At 41.9% G+C, this 14,772-nt stretch overlaps 1 protein-coding gene across 1 annotated transcript in view; it reads left to right on the forward strand.

Moving 5' to 3' along the window:
• LOC126100614 (UDP-glycosyltransferase UGT5-like) overlaps positions 1-14,772 on the forward strand; it is a 175,519-nt gene that overhangs the window by 140,087 nt on the left and 20,660 nt on the right. The window contains exons 4-5 of the mRNA XM_049911240.1: positions 4,209-4,789; positions 11,705-11,927. Coding sequence (XP_049767197.1) covers positions 4,209-4,789; positions 11,705-11,927 — 804 coding nt within the window. The remainder of the gene's footprint in view (positions 1-4,208; positions 4,790-11,704; positions 11,928-14,772) is intronic.

Raw genomic sequence — 14,772 nt, forward strand, 5'->3', positions numbered from 1 at the left:
AGCGTGCAGTCATTCGTTTTCTGAATTTGCGTGGTGCGAAACCAATTGAAATTCATCGACAGTTGAAGGAGACATGTAGTGATGGAGTTATGGATGTGTCGAAAGTGCGTTCGTGGGTGCGACAGTTTAATGAAGCCAGAACATCGTGTGACAACAAACCAAAACAACCTCGGACTCGCACGAGCCGGTCTGACGACATGATCGAGAAAGTGGAGAGAATTGTTTTGAGGGATCACCGAATGACTGTTGAACACATCACCTCCATAGTTGGCATTTCTGTGGGTTCTGTGCACACAATCCTGCATGACGACCTGAAAATGCGAGAAGTGTCATCCAGGTGGGTGCCACGAATGCTGACGGATGACCACACGGCTGCCCGTGTGGCATGTTGCCGAGCAATGTTGACGCGCAACGATAGCACGAATGGGACTTTCTTTTCGTCGGTTGTGACAATGGATGAGACGTGGATGCCATTTTTCAATCCAGAAACAAAGCGCCAGTCAGCTCAATGGAAGCACACAGATTCACCGCCACCAAAAAAATTTCGGGTAACTGCCAGTGCTGAAAAAATGATGGTGTCCATGTTCTGGGACAGCGAGGGCGTAATCCTTACCCATTGCGTTCCAAAGGGCACTACAGTAACAGGTGCTTCCTACGAAAATGTTTTGAAGAACAAATTCCTTCCTGCACTGCAACAAAAACGTCCGGGAAGAGCTGCGCGTATGCTGTTTCACCGAGACAATGCACCCGCACATCGAGCTGACGTTACGCAACAGTTTCTTCGTGATAACAACTTTGAAGTGATTCCTCATGCTCCCTACTCACCTGACCTGGCTCCTAGTGACTTTTGGCTTTTTCCAACAATGAAAGACACTCTCTGTGGCCGCACATTCACCAGTCGTGCTGCTATTGCCTCAGCGATTTTCCAGTCGTCAAAACAGACTCCTAAAGAAACCTTCGCCGCTGCCATGGAATCATGGCGTCAGCGTTGTGAAACATGTGTACGTCTGCACGGCGATTACGTCGAGAAGTAACGCCAGTTTCATCGACTTCGGGTGAGTAGTTAATTAGAAAAAAAATCGGAGGCCTTAGAACTTGAATGCACCTCGTACATGGTACGGAAATTACATTGAACTGTTGACGCCGACTTCGAGTCTTCAAACCAAAACACACAGCTAGCATGCTCAGGTCCAGCGAAGGCAGCCATCTTTAACGCAACTGTCGCTACCGCTCTTTACGGCGCGATTCGGCACTAGCGAACTACGCGAGGTAAAACCTTGTGTGTTGCCCCACAAGATGACACTACAATCACCTCTGTAGGTCCTATGAATTAATTTATTTGAATTTTCAAAGTTGTAAGGTCCTTTTTGAAACACCCTGTCTTTTTGATTGGTGTTCATAAAGTTGTGTAGTTTTGCCCGAAATTCGAAACTGGGTAGAACCATGTTAATTCTGATTGCGGCCGTTGAAGGATCAGTGCCATACATGTCTGTACCGTAATCAGTGGAGGTACGTAGATCATGAACTAGTTTGATTACTGCTGCTAAAATTTGCAATTGTTTAAAATTAGTCCGTGTGGGAACACCATGTAGAATGAAAAACATGATATCAGTTTTGCTTGGATTTTTGCGTGCATATAATGGCACATTCACGTTTTTAATTGCATTCGTACATTTGTGGCATAGAGACTTGAATATTTTATGGGGGGGGGGGGGAGGGGAGGAGGGGTGCGACATGAGCTTAAAAAGGCGGTGGCCATCTTACTCTTTCGAACTGTTTGGGACGGATTGGTAGAGGCACAACCTAAGGTAGTATGGGTGGTGATCAGGGATCCGGTCACACACATTTCAGTGATAGAAATTGTCGTGTTGTTGGTCATGACACTTTGAAATATTTCGCGCGAGTTCGGGGGGGGGGGGGGGGGGCGACTTGATGGTATTTTGTAGTAGTAGTCCGGGCTCATATTCTTGCCAGTTGATCAGCAGAATTTCTTTTTGCGAGTGAAGCCGATTTGAACTTTTAGTAATTTCACGCCGAGTCTGTCTTTCAAACGGGAACTACACTGCAGATCAGTCACTTCCTTGTGCACACGTACAGTGGCGCTTTCAACTGAAAGGGCAAACGTTCTCGAAAATAAGCCATTAATAGTTGTAAGATGAGTCTGATTTTTACCTCAGTTTGCTATTGCGGACTTGATTGTTTTCGTTACTGATCGGCACTTAAGGTTATTACATTGTGTGTCGATTAGACTACCATTTATTTGTGTAAGTGTGGAGTCAGACTTCGATTAATTGGAGCTATCAATACTGCCAAGCTATTTTACTTATGTAGTGAGTTTGCTAACCTGTGTATCGAAGGCTCTAGCTAAACTTCAGTTCACTATATCACGTAGCTTATGACTAGCCTACGAAATTTTGTGTATTATTAACAATAATAAAATTTATTTATTAAACTTAGCCACCTATAGTTGGGGTATATTATTTAGATTTCCTGCACCTACGATGAGCTGAATGTTATTTTAAACATAATCAGTACATCAGACCATGTTATTATTTTTATTTAAAGCGACAGTTACAGAAGTCAAATAATCATCCCCTAAGATGAGAAAAGTATTATGAGCTTAGTTTTCCGATTGTGGCAGTCTCCACGTGGAAAGCGTCAGCAACATTATACACGCCAATGATCATCTTTTAGAGAACGATTCATCACCTGTTGGAATTTTTTTTTTTTTACTACTGAAAATAAACTCACGTAAGAATGAAACTTTAATCAGTACGTCCAACAGCCATTGAAATACTGGAGTATCAGTTACATAGAGCCCGTGCAAAATACGGTGGCTGGTGGATGCACTGTTGGCAGAGCGTACATGGGGAGAGCGGTAGTGGTGGGGGTTACGGGCAGAAGCTGAGGCTGTAGGGGAAATGCAGAGTGCTGGAGGGGCAGTGCCCTTGTAAACTGAAGCTCACATTTCTTGTAAATATTAAGTGGAGCCACTCCACGCCCACTCTCGCATGGAGACCATTCGAAAAGATCTGTGACTTGTGCTTTGGTTGGTATCCAAAAAGAATTCCGCTGAAAATGCAGCAGTTTATTTTAGCTTGGCTTGTTAACCATGTGTAACTTTCAGAGAAGTGTCACAAGTGGTGCATTTTGAGTAAAACCTACACATTTCTCTTATTACTATGTTGAAATTTGCTTCTTTTGCCAAAACATAGCGGAGTTTACAAAATGCCACGTCACCAACATGGAACAGTGGTTCATTAAGTTTATTATATGACGAACTGAGAAAAAGTGAGGTCAGTTGCCTATAAAAACGCGCATCCTCCTCAGTACAAAAAAAAAACAATGTCTTCAATGACGTTGTTCTCAAACCCATAGCATTTCTCGTTTCACCAGCTATCAATGGCCCTTAAAAATTACATTCTTTCATTAATAAAGTCTGTAGTTAGTGGAATAACATGGTAGATAATGAAGTTTTTCACAATAAACGTATGGAAAATGACTCTCCTCTTTGCGTGCTATCATTTCACATTGTTTATGAAATATGAGGAATGTTGTGAATATTTCACTCTGGTTTTAACGCTGGCACAGCGGAATCACAAAATTAATGAGTGCGCTACATCACATCAATTTTCTCGAGATTATTAACACATTGAAACCTCCATCCAAGTGTAAAGAAAAATTCGATATGTTAGCTAAATTTCATACACAGCAATATATTATGTACGAGTAATATGTACCAAACGCAGAATCGCAGCGACCCCTATTTTTCGTTGCAAACTTTTTCGAATTTCTCGCTGTGTCTTACTTCCACGTAAATATCACAATAACTATGACCATCAATGAAATGATGATCACATCATCATCAACCTGACATGTAAAGCTATAAGTAACGCAAGAATGAAATTTTTTTGCTGAATAGTTTCATAAAATCGTTTGAGAGAGACTGCAGGGCATGCGCCTCGATTGTCTCGTGGCTGGCCGGTGGAGAGGTGGCAAACACTTGTCTGCCTCCCCTTCCGAACAAACGAATGAGCTCGGCCAGCACTTTGGAACAAAAATTGGCCGATGGGCCACCGTATCTTGCGTGGACTCTAGTGTGTGGTCAAGGTGCACGTCATGTTAACACTTTCAGAGTAAGTTGTTTAGTTTACAGCATATTGCCAAATGCCAAAACCATTTGCTAATTCACACCTCGATGTTTTTAGGTTCTGCCAACTTGTTCGACTTTTCCTTGAGGAGTCCCGTGATTGGACTGTTTTTCCTATTCCAATATGGAATAAACGCCTGTGACGTTATGCTCAAAGAAGAAAGTGTACAGCAGCTTTACAAGTCCGAAGAGAAATTTGACGCAGTCATCGTCGAGAGCTTCTTCCAAGACTGCTTCCTGGCGTTTGCGCACAAGTTCAAAGGGCACCTGATCCACGTTGCCCCGTACGAGGGGACCCACTGGATCGGTGACACGGTGGGAAACCCTAACCCATTTGCCTACGTCCCCGATCCGTTCCTCAGGTACACCGACCACATGAACTTTTGTGAGAGGCTCTACAATTCTTTGTTCGGGACTTTCCAGAGGATAATACGGCAGGTTTACTTCCTGCCACGGCTGGACGCCATAGTTCAGAAACACTTCAATGACGCGACGATTCCTAGCGTGGCCACCATCGAGAGGGAAGCGGCACTGCTCTTGGTCCACGCGCACGTCACCGTAGGCCACCCGAGGCCCGCTGTGCCCAACCGGATAGCCGTCGCTGGGATGCACATATTCCCGCCGAAAAAACTTCCACAAGTAAGTAGTCCACCTGTCTGATTTTACACGAGGGTGTTTAGGTTCGTCTACACAGACGCGATAAGAAGTATAATCGTAAATTCTTAATTTGTGTGGCCATATTGTCCGTAGCTGCTTTACGGTTCCTGAGGGTATTTTCGTTCTGTTGTTGCAACTACAAGACACGTTTCGCTTTATTGTGGTAAAGCATCATCAGTGGTTGTGATTTCCACTTAGTTTCTCGCCTACATCGAGAAATGTCGTCTGGTAGGACAGCTTTGCAGTTTTTCTTCGTTAGACACTGTTACTTGTGAACTAATTTTTAGTTTCCCTGCAGAACTTCCCATTTCTCACGTTTTACACAGCACAGCACAAAAAAAAACAATGGTGTGCGAAAAAGTGTGCTGTGTAAAACGTGAGAAATACATAGTTCTGCAGAGAAAATAAAAATTAGACTATAAGAATGTGTGTCTAACGAAGAAAAACTGCAAATACGTACTAACAGACGGCATTCGCCGATGTAGGCGAGAAACAAAGCAGAAATCACCCCCAGCGTTGATGCTTTACCTCAATACAGCGAAACGCGTCTGGAAAAAAAAAAACCACACCTTTTCTAGTAGTTGCAACGGCAGAACGAAACTAATCGTAAATTATCTGAGTCACTCTGCAGTACGAATAAAGTGCTTGGCGGATAGAATGAAGGATGGGTAAAAAAAAGCTTGCCTGGAAAGTTATAATAACTCCGACAACTAAAAAGTTGCCCTAGCTGACTAGCACAAAAACTAGCAGAATTTTTCGGAAAATATTTTTACGTCGATGCAGCGCTCTTTGCCGCTTACCTTTTGCTGTTACAAAATCGCGAAAATTCTTCTCGGGCCAGCTTTGTTTTGGTCACCCTGTGTAAGTTACACTAGACGCCATATGTGCGACAGAATAAAAACTGGACTTCTAAAAGTAAGTTACAAATCATTATTGCAGGCCAAATAAGTTATATTGAATGCTGCACTAACTTTCAAGTGAACGAAGTTCCAAAATCTCTGCAAACAACGGTCCAAGTGTTGTACTACTCGTTCAGTTACTCTGTGATAGAAATCGCTCCTTGATCACGGACTTCCCACAGCATGACAAAATGTGCGATTGCCGCAAATCTCTTCCTGGATTACGTGGACAATGTCGTCTGTGCTCGATGTCCACGGCCTTCCTTTGCGATGAGCCGCCTGTGCTGCCTTGATGAAATTGTTGAAACCATTTCACTACAGCTCGACGCTACACTGCATTTGGTCCAAATGTCGCCAGAAATTGAAACCTAACAGCTCATTCGTTCTATGATTCCAAGAACTAATTTAACTTACCTTCTACATGGCACTACAGCCAATTCAGATTGCTTAATAAACTGTTACATCATTAGGTAGAACCAATGTAGGTAAGTTCACCTTTTGGACACCATAATATAATTTTCAATACCATCATGTCAAAGTATTCACCAATGTTACATCCATCCATTTTTAGAAACACGTGTAATCAATTCGTCTAATTACAATTAGAACCGTTCAGTTACGAATAATCGGGCAATGAAAGAGACACCAAAATACTTTTTTATAATGTTTAAAACCTGTAACAGCTCTGTTTAACGTACTGTCAGCTTACCGTGCAATTGCTAATCATAATAACTCTTAATTACATAGTAATTACTGAAACTCATAAAATGAAAACTGTCGATGTAAACAAAGAGATTATTTGGACTACTATAATATTTATTGGAAATCTATTCACACCAAAAAATAATGTACGTATATTTCAAATCAGAAATATTTCAAGAAGAAGTGGGATAGAATAATTTCTGTGTGATTAACAAACATGTATTTAGCGTTGTTTATTCAAAGCAATTCGACGATTTTTATTTAAAAACAGAAGAATTGTGGTAAAACTATCACAATTTATGCACTTCATTTGTAAATATGAGATGAAGTTCTTTTTTATAATTTCCGATAACTTTTATAATTGTAACTGCCAAGTTTTCTCAATGTATGGATTGTTGTAAAAGATATACAGAGAGTGTAAGAGCGGGGAGTAGGGACGGCCAGTACGATGCAAAATTTTGACGGGGACTCTGTGACGTAATAAACAGTACATCTGAAACAACGACTGTCTGTATTCGATTAATGACAACCGTGCAGTTCTTCGGCCCGTTTTCACTTAACAAACTTTCAGGATACACCATCTGCAGCAAAACCTCAAGAGCAAGATAAGCTGACGACATTAATTATTATTCTAGAGTTACTGAGCTACACACACTAAACTACACGAACTTTATTTGCAGCTACCATTGACGGTGCGAAAAGAGGATTAACTTTCAGATTTTTTTCCTTTTTTTGTGGAGGGGCGAGGGACAGCATTCTTTTATCTCCAATGTAGCAGTTAATCCGTAAATTTCACGTTCAATCTCCGCTCACACTTCAACTTAGCGGTTTATTTCCACTTCCCCATTTGACTCGCACACAACAGCGGAACTGCGTGTGCTGACAACTCGGACAATATGCACTCACTTGTGACAATGCGCCACTCTTGTTGAACAACGGCCTTAGCATGGGAAGACGATGTGTAACTTACTTTCTGATGTCTCCTGAGAATATCGCTTGAACATAGACAAGCACAATAGGACCATATATGTTCCCAGGGTAGATAAACTGTTGGTTATGGTGAGTCAGGGACATTCTCAGATTGTCGCTCGACGAGAGTAAGGCAGTGCTTAGCATTGGCAGTAGTACAAAATTGTTAAGGCTTTCCTGGCCACTTGTTGACAAACTGCCTATTGGCTTTTGTCTCGGGTTCTTCGGCCGACGTTCATCTAATGATTTTTCTGACGTTTCGCCAGCACGAGTGGCTGACATTGTCAAAGCTTCGCCCTCCATTGCCAGTGGTGAACTGGAGGCGAGCTCGCGGTCGCAGACTATACGTACCTGGCGCGCCATCGTCCGAGGGCTTCTCCGCGGTCATTTCCGGTGCGGTTCTTGCTACCTGCGACGGTCGTTCGCTGCAGTACGGGAAGCCAGGATCCGTTTACCTTAAGGCTTTCCTCTTTCTTGTTCAAACTGTTCGCGTATTTTTTGTATTTCTACAGCTTCTCTGAACAAGCGCGTGTGATAGTGCTTCTCTTCAGCCAGAACTTCCGTGTCGGCGAATTTTATTACGTGGTCGGTCTCACTCAGTGCGTGCTGTGCCACGGCCGATTTCTTCACCTGCCGCAGCCTAGAATGTCGCTTGTGCTCTTTCATCCTGGTGTTAATTGACCGTCCAGTCATCCCGACATAAACTTTTCCGCATATGCATGGTATACGGTATATTCCCGACATTGCAAGTGGGTCTCTTTTCTCCTTCACCGATCTGAGAAACTCTTTGATCTTCCTTGTCGGTTTGAAAATCGTCTTTACGCCATGTTTGCGCAATATACGGCCGATTCTGTCCGTCACTCTGGGAATGTATGGCAGAAAGGCCGTACCCGACATTTCTTTTTCTGGTTCCTTACTTCGCCGAGTGTTTGGCTCTGTTACCCTTCTAATATAATTTGTGGAGTACCCATTGCTCCTCAGAACAGTTTCCAGGTGTTGCGGCTCACATATTGGTCCTGCTCTCGTTACGAGCGTACTAATCATGCCTCTTTTCTGGCTCGGGTGGTGGTTTGACAGTTTGTGCAGGTATCGTGTGTGTCGATTTTCGATACACGCTGTGTCCCAGGTTTTCGCCGTCCCTTGTGGCCAGCACAAGGAAGATCAAAGAGTCTCTTAGATCGACGAAGGAGAAAAGAGACTCACTTGCAATGTCGGGAGTATACCGTATACCATGCACATGCGGAAAAGTTTATGTCGGAATGACTGGACGGTCAATTAACACCAGGATCTAAGAGCACAAGCGACATTCTAGGCTGCGGCAGGTGAAGAAATCGGCCGTGGCAGAGCACGCACTGAATGAGACCGACCACGTAATAAAATTCGCCGACACCGAAGTTCTGGCTGTAGAGAAGCGCTATCACACGCGCTTGTTCAGAGAAGCTGTAGAAATACAAAAACACGCGAACAGTTTGAACAAGAAAGAGGAAAGCCTTAAGGTAAACGGATCCTGGCTTCCCGTACTGCAGCGAACGACCGTCGCAGGTAGCAAGAGGAGAACCGCACCGGAAATGACCACGGAGAAGCCCTCGGACGTTGGCGCGCCAGATACATATAGTCTGCGGCCGCGAGCTCGGCTCCAGTTCACCACCGGCAATGGAGGGTGAAGCTTTGAAAATGCCAGCCACTCGTGCTGGCGAAACGTCAGAAAAATCATCAGAAAAATCATTAGATGAACGTCGGCCGAAGAACCCGAGACAGCCAGCCGCGGTGGTCTTGCGGTTCTAGGCTCTGCAGTCCGGAACCGCGGGACTGCTAGGGTCGCAGGTTCGAATCCTGCCTTGGGCATGGATGTGTGTGATGTCCTTAGGTTAGTTAGGTTTAAGTAGTTCTACGTTCTAGGGGACTGATGACCTAAGATGTTAAGTCCCATAGGGCTCAGAGCCATTTGAACCATTTGAACCCGAGACAGAAGCCAATAGGCAGTTTGTCATTGGCAGTAGTGTTCGGAGTGGCAGTCCTCCTGATGTGTGGAGGAATTTGACGTTAACTGTCAGATCGAAGGGAGAAATTCTTACTGGACCGGATTATAGCATTAACGGTATCATCGCGTCTGGCAAATTGTTTAAATACCTTGCTGCACAGTGATTTGAAATGGAAATAACGTTCACTGAGGTTAGAAAAGTCATAGGGTAGTATCTCTTAATACCATGTAGGACCTCCCTCTGCCGCGCGTAGTGTAGCAACTTGACGTCGTATGGACTCAACAAGTCGCTGGAATTGCCCTGACCCTGCACAAATATTGAGCCAGACTATGTCTAAAGCTGTCCATAATTTCGAAAGTGTTGCCAGTACAGGATTTTATGCACAAACTTACCTCTCGATAATGTCCCGCAAATGTTAGATGGGATTCACATCGGGGTATCTGCATGGTCACATCATTCGCTCGAACTGACCAGAATGTTCTTAAAACCAATCACGTACAACTGAGACCCGGTGAAATGGCTCATTATCATCCATACTTTCCACCTTTGTTCAGGAATATGACGTCCACGTATTGCTGAAAATCGTCTCCATGTAAGCGAACATGAACATTTCCAGTCAATGATCGGTTCAGTTGGACCAGAAGACCCTGTCCATGCCATGTAAACACAGCCCACACCACCACGGAGCCGCCACGAGCTTGCACAATATCTTGTTGACAACTTGGGTCAATGGCTTTGTGGGGTCTGAAACCTACTGTCAGCTCTTACCAACTGAAATCGTGACTCACCTGACCAGGCCACAGTTTTCCAGTAGTCTAGGGCCCAGCTGCTATGGCCACAAGCCCAGTTGATATGGACATATACAGATGGCGGTACACAAGATATAACTACCTGCAGTGAAGGCTGAGCTGAGAATGGTAGTGTATTGCTGTAAAGAGTCTGCATCAGAAGAAATACAGCCTTGGCATCTGAGTCAAACATATTTGTTCGGATGCAGACTCTTTACAGCAATACATCACCATTCTCACCTCAGCCTTCACTGCACGTAATTACCTCACCAGCGTAGTTAAAAAGCAGATTTCCCGGGCCATCACATGCAAGCCTGGTACTGCTGACCCTTCCACAAAACAGCTTTGGAGCGCACCATTGGTGACTCAGTAGTATCCTTGTCTGGAATGTGTTAATCAGCTACTTCGACAGGACCATGATTCATTCCCTGAAATGAGATACATTCTGTCTGAAATTTTTGCGCACCACACCTAGAATACCTTTCCATCACCCTTCCAATCTTCGCAATATTCTTGTCAGACCCTATGCTCCTTCTGCACCCATCTCGCTACCCTACAGCTCCTACCCCTGTGACTGTCCCCACCTCAAGACTTGCCCTACGCACGCTCCTACCACCACCTATAATAGCCCTGGCAAAACATATGCTATCAAAGGGGGAGCCACCTGCGAAACAACATGTCATATACTATCTATTATGTAAACACTGTTCAGTCCTCTACATCAGCATGACTACCACCAAATTATCAATTAGGATGAATGGGCATACACAGAGGGTATATACTGACAACTCGCAATATCCTGTTGCAGAGCATGCTCTACAACATGACATTCGTGACCTTGGCACCTGTTTCACCACACACGTTATCTGGATTTTTCCCCCAAACACCAGTTTCTCAGAATTCCGCAGGTGGGAACTAGTACTACAACATGTCCTTGGTTCTCGTCACCCACCTGGCCTTAATTTACGTTAATTTCTTCCATCTCAGCTTTACTTCACTGTAACTACTCTTTGCTTCACTCCATTTTAGTTTTCTACATCTTTCATTGTATTTCCCGTCTATTTTTCACTGCCCCCGTCCCACCTCTGTTATGTACAATGCACTTAGTTTCTCACCCTCTGTCTTGCATATTACCCTGTCTTCCACATTTAAGCTCTCAGGTTTTCAAATCTCGTCCAATGCATTCCCCAACAATCAGTCTTTCCTTCTTATCCTGTACGGTAAGTTTCCCCTATTCGCGATTCTGGGTGACTTTCCTGAAATGTACCCCTTTTCCTAGACCTCTCCAGTCAATTTCCTTTACCCTTCTTCCTTCCCTTCAACCCTTCTGCCTGAAGAAGGAGCCACTGGCTCTGAAAGCTTGCCAATCACGACAGTCTTTTATGTGTGTGTTCAGCTGCTGCTTGGTCAGTAGATATTTTATCTGTCCAGATAAATAATTTTAGCATATTCGTTTTGTAATTCTTAGTTGTTTCCTTGTTTTATAAATTATTGTAGAAGAAAGCTAAACACTGTACCACCAACATATATTCAAAATGTAATTAAATTGTTTTTAAGGATTTGCAGAAATATTTAGATGAAGCAAAAGAAGGAGTTATATACTTCAGCTTAGGTTCCAATCTCAACAGCACTGATATGCCAAGTGAGAAAAGAGCAGCCTTTATAACAGTGTTTTCAAGACTGAAGCAACGTGTGCTTTGGAAGTGGGAAGCTGACAGTCTTCCTAACCAGCCACCAAATGTGATGGTTAGAAAGTGGTTACCACAATCAGACATTCTTGGTAAGTTCACATCATTTAGCAACGGCCTGTTGTTAGTTTAACTAACACTTCTTGTTCCTTATTTATTTTAAGAAAGGTATACAGATATGAATTTCTTGCTATATCTTTTCTGCTGTTGGATCAAAAGCCTTCCTGTATATCTGATTTATGAACAAGAAGGATGGTATTATGGTTGACAGATATGGAAAATGATATCTCCTAGGCAAGCAAGATTGTTATCAATTGTTGTAAGGACAAGGCTTGGGAGCTACATTTATGAATTGTGGAAGAAGAGAGGGATGTACACTGGATATCTCACTTACATGCTTCACTCATTCTCAAAAAAATTGATCAAAGTTCACTTATGGTGTCACATGTTTTTCTTTTGTGTACTGCTGGTGATAACAGTGCACATGACGAATGACAAAAAATGAACACAACAAATCATGACTCAGATGTGGATAGCCAATCAAATTGTTAGTTGGTAATTTATCAAGCTGCTTCTGCTTCTACGGCGTCAATGGATGACTTCTGCCATTGTTTTCTCATCATCTTCTTCAATAGGTTTTCTTTCCAAATCGCCCAGCATCTTTTCATTCATTCTGATCTTTTTCGTCATCCATCATCTTTAAATATCCTTTTGATTGTTGGTCATTTGTCAGATTTTGGTTTAAATCTTGATTTTGTTTTTCAATTTATTTTAATTTTCTGTTTTGGTTTGCACATTGCACAACATTAATATTAGCTGTTTCCCACTTGTTGCTTCATGTTCATGTTTTCTTGATTATCTGAGTACTTGTGGCCTCATAATGTGATCACAAAATGAGATTCCTTCTTTCTGCATAGTATCTGTAATGGGCTCGAGTTTGCTGCACACTCCATTTGGCACTATCCACCATTGTCCATCTTCTTGATATTTCTTATTTATGCATGTTCTAGCTATTCTTCTCTCTACTCTTAGGAGTTTGTCAATTCTGTTTTTCTGGGTGACTTCTACGAGAGTTTCACTTCCGTATGTCACCTCTGCTTGAACCACAGCCTTGTAATGCTATAATTTAGTTTTGACGGACAGACTTATTTTGTTGTATATAGACCATGTTAATTTCTGAGCTTTTATCATTTGGTTTGTTCTTAATTCCCATGCATGTTTCTCATCTAAGATGTATGTTAAAATTTCTCTTACATATTTAAATTGTTTCACTATTTTTACTTTCCTGTTATTTACTTTTATATAGTCCATCTGCTATCATTATCTGAGTATTTTTGGTCTATTACCTGCAGTTCTATTTTTGGGATATGTTTTGTAGGCTTGTTATTTGATTACTGGCTTCTTGAATGTTATTAGCTTGTAAAACAAAAAGAAAACTGTATCTGTCAATCCGAAACATTTCCAATGTTGATGCTATAGCACATTATAAGAAATACTGCAAAATATTAAAGACTGTAATACGGATGTCAAAGCAAATATATTACAAGGAAAAGATATTCATATCAGATAACAAAACAAAGAAAATATGGGATATAGTGAAGGAGGAGACCGGTAGAACCAGACATGAAGAGGAACAAATAGCATTAAGAGTAAATAATACATTGGTGACAGATGTGTATAGTGTTGCAGAACTTTTTAACAAACATTTTATAACTGTTACTGAAAAGATGGGGTTGTCAGGTTTGGTAGATGCTGCTATGGGTTACCTTAGACCAGACATTTCAAGTAACTTCCATAATATGAATTTGACCCTCACGACCCCAACAGAAATAATGTCCATCATAAAATCTTTAAAATCAAAAACATCTAGTGGGTATGATGAAATATCAACAAAGTTAATTAAAGAATGTGATTCTGAGCTAAGTAACATATTAAGCTATCTGTGTAACGAGTCGTTTATCAGTGGAATATTTCCTGAGTGGCTGAAATATGCTGAAGTTAAGCCACTGTTTAAGAAGGGAGATAAAGAAATAGCATCAAATTTCCGTCCAATTTCACTGTTGCCAGCATTCTCAAAAATTTTCGAAAAAGTAATGTACAGTCGTCTTTATAACCATCTTATCTCAAATAACATACTGTCAAAGTCACAGTTTGGATTTCTAAAAGGTTCTGATATTGAGAAGGCTATCTTCACTTACAGTGAAAATGTGCTTAATTCATTAGACAGAAAATTGCAGGCAACTGGTATATTTTGTGATCTGTCAAAGGCATTTGACTGTGTAAATCACAATATCCTTTTAAGTAAACTAGAATATTATAGTGTAACGGGAAATGCTGCAAAATGGTTCAAATCTTATATCTCTGGTAGGAAACAAAGGGTGTTATTAGGAAAGAGACATGTATCAAGCTATCAGGCATCATCCAACTGGGAACTAATTACATGTGGGGTCCCACAAGGTTCCATTTTTGGGCCCTTACTTTTTCTTGTGTATATCAATGACCTTTCATCAGTAACATTACCAGATGCCAAGTTTGTTTTGTTTGCCGATGATACAAACATTGCAATAAATAGCAAGTGTAGTCTTAGAAAGATCAGCCAATAAAATATTTGTGGACATTAATCACTGGTTCCTAGCCAATTCTTTGTCACTAAACTTTGAAAAAACACACTACATGCAGTTCAGAACTTGTAAGGGGTGTCCCAAGAGTATATGTCTAACATATGATGACAAGAAGATAGAAGAAGTGGACAGTGTTAAATTCTTGGGATTACAGCTTGATAATAAATTCAACTGGGAGGAGCACACCACAGAACTGCTGAAGCGTCTTAACAAATCTCTGTTTGCAATGCGAATTTTGTCAGACATTGGGGATATAAAAATGAAAAAGCTGGCATACTATGCTTACTTTCATTCCATAATGTCATATGGGATTATT

This window comes from Schistocerca cancellata, chromosome 9 (assembly GCF_023864275.1).
Source record: "Schistocerca cancellata isolate TAMUIC-IGC-003103 chromosome 9, iqSchCanc2.1, whole genome shotgun sequence".
NCBI classification, from domain to species: domain Eukaryota; kingdom Metazoa; phylum Arthropoda; class Insecta; order Orthoptera; family Acrididae; genus Schistocerca; species Schistocerca cancellata.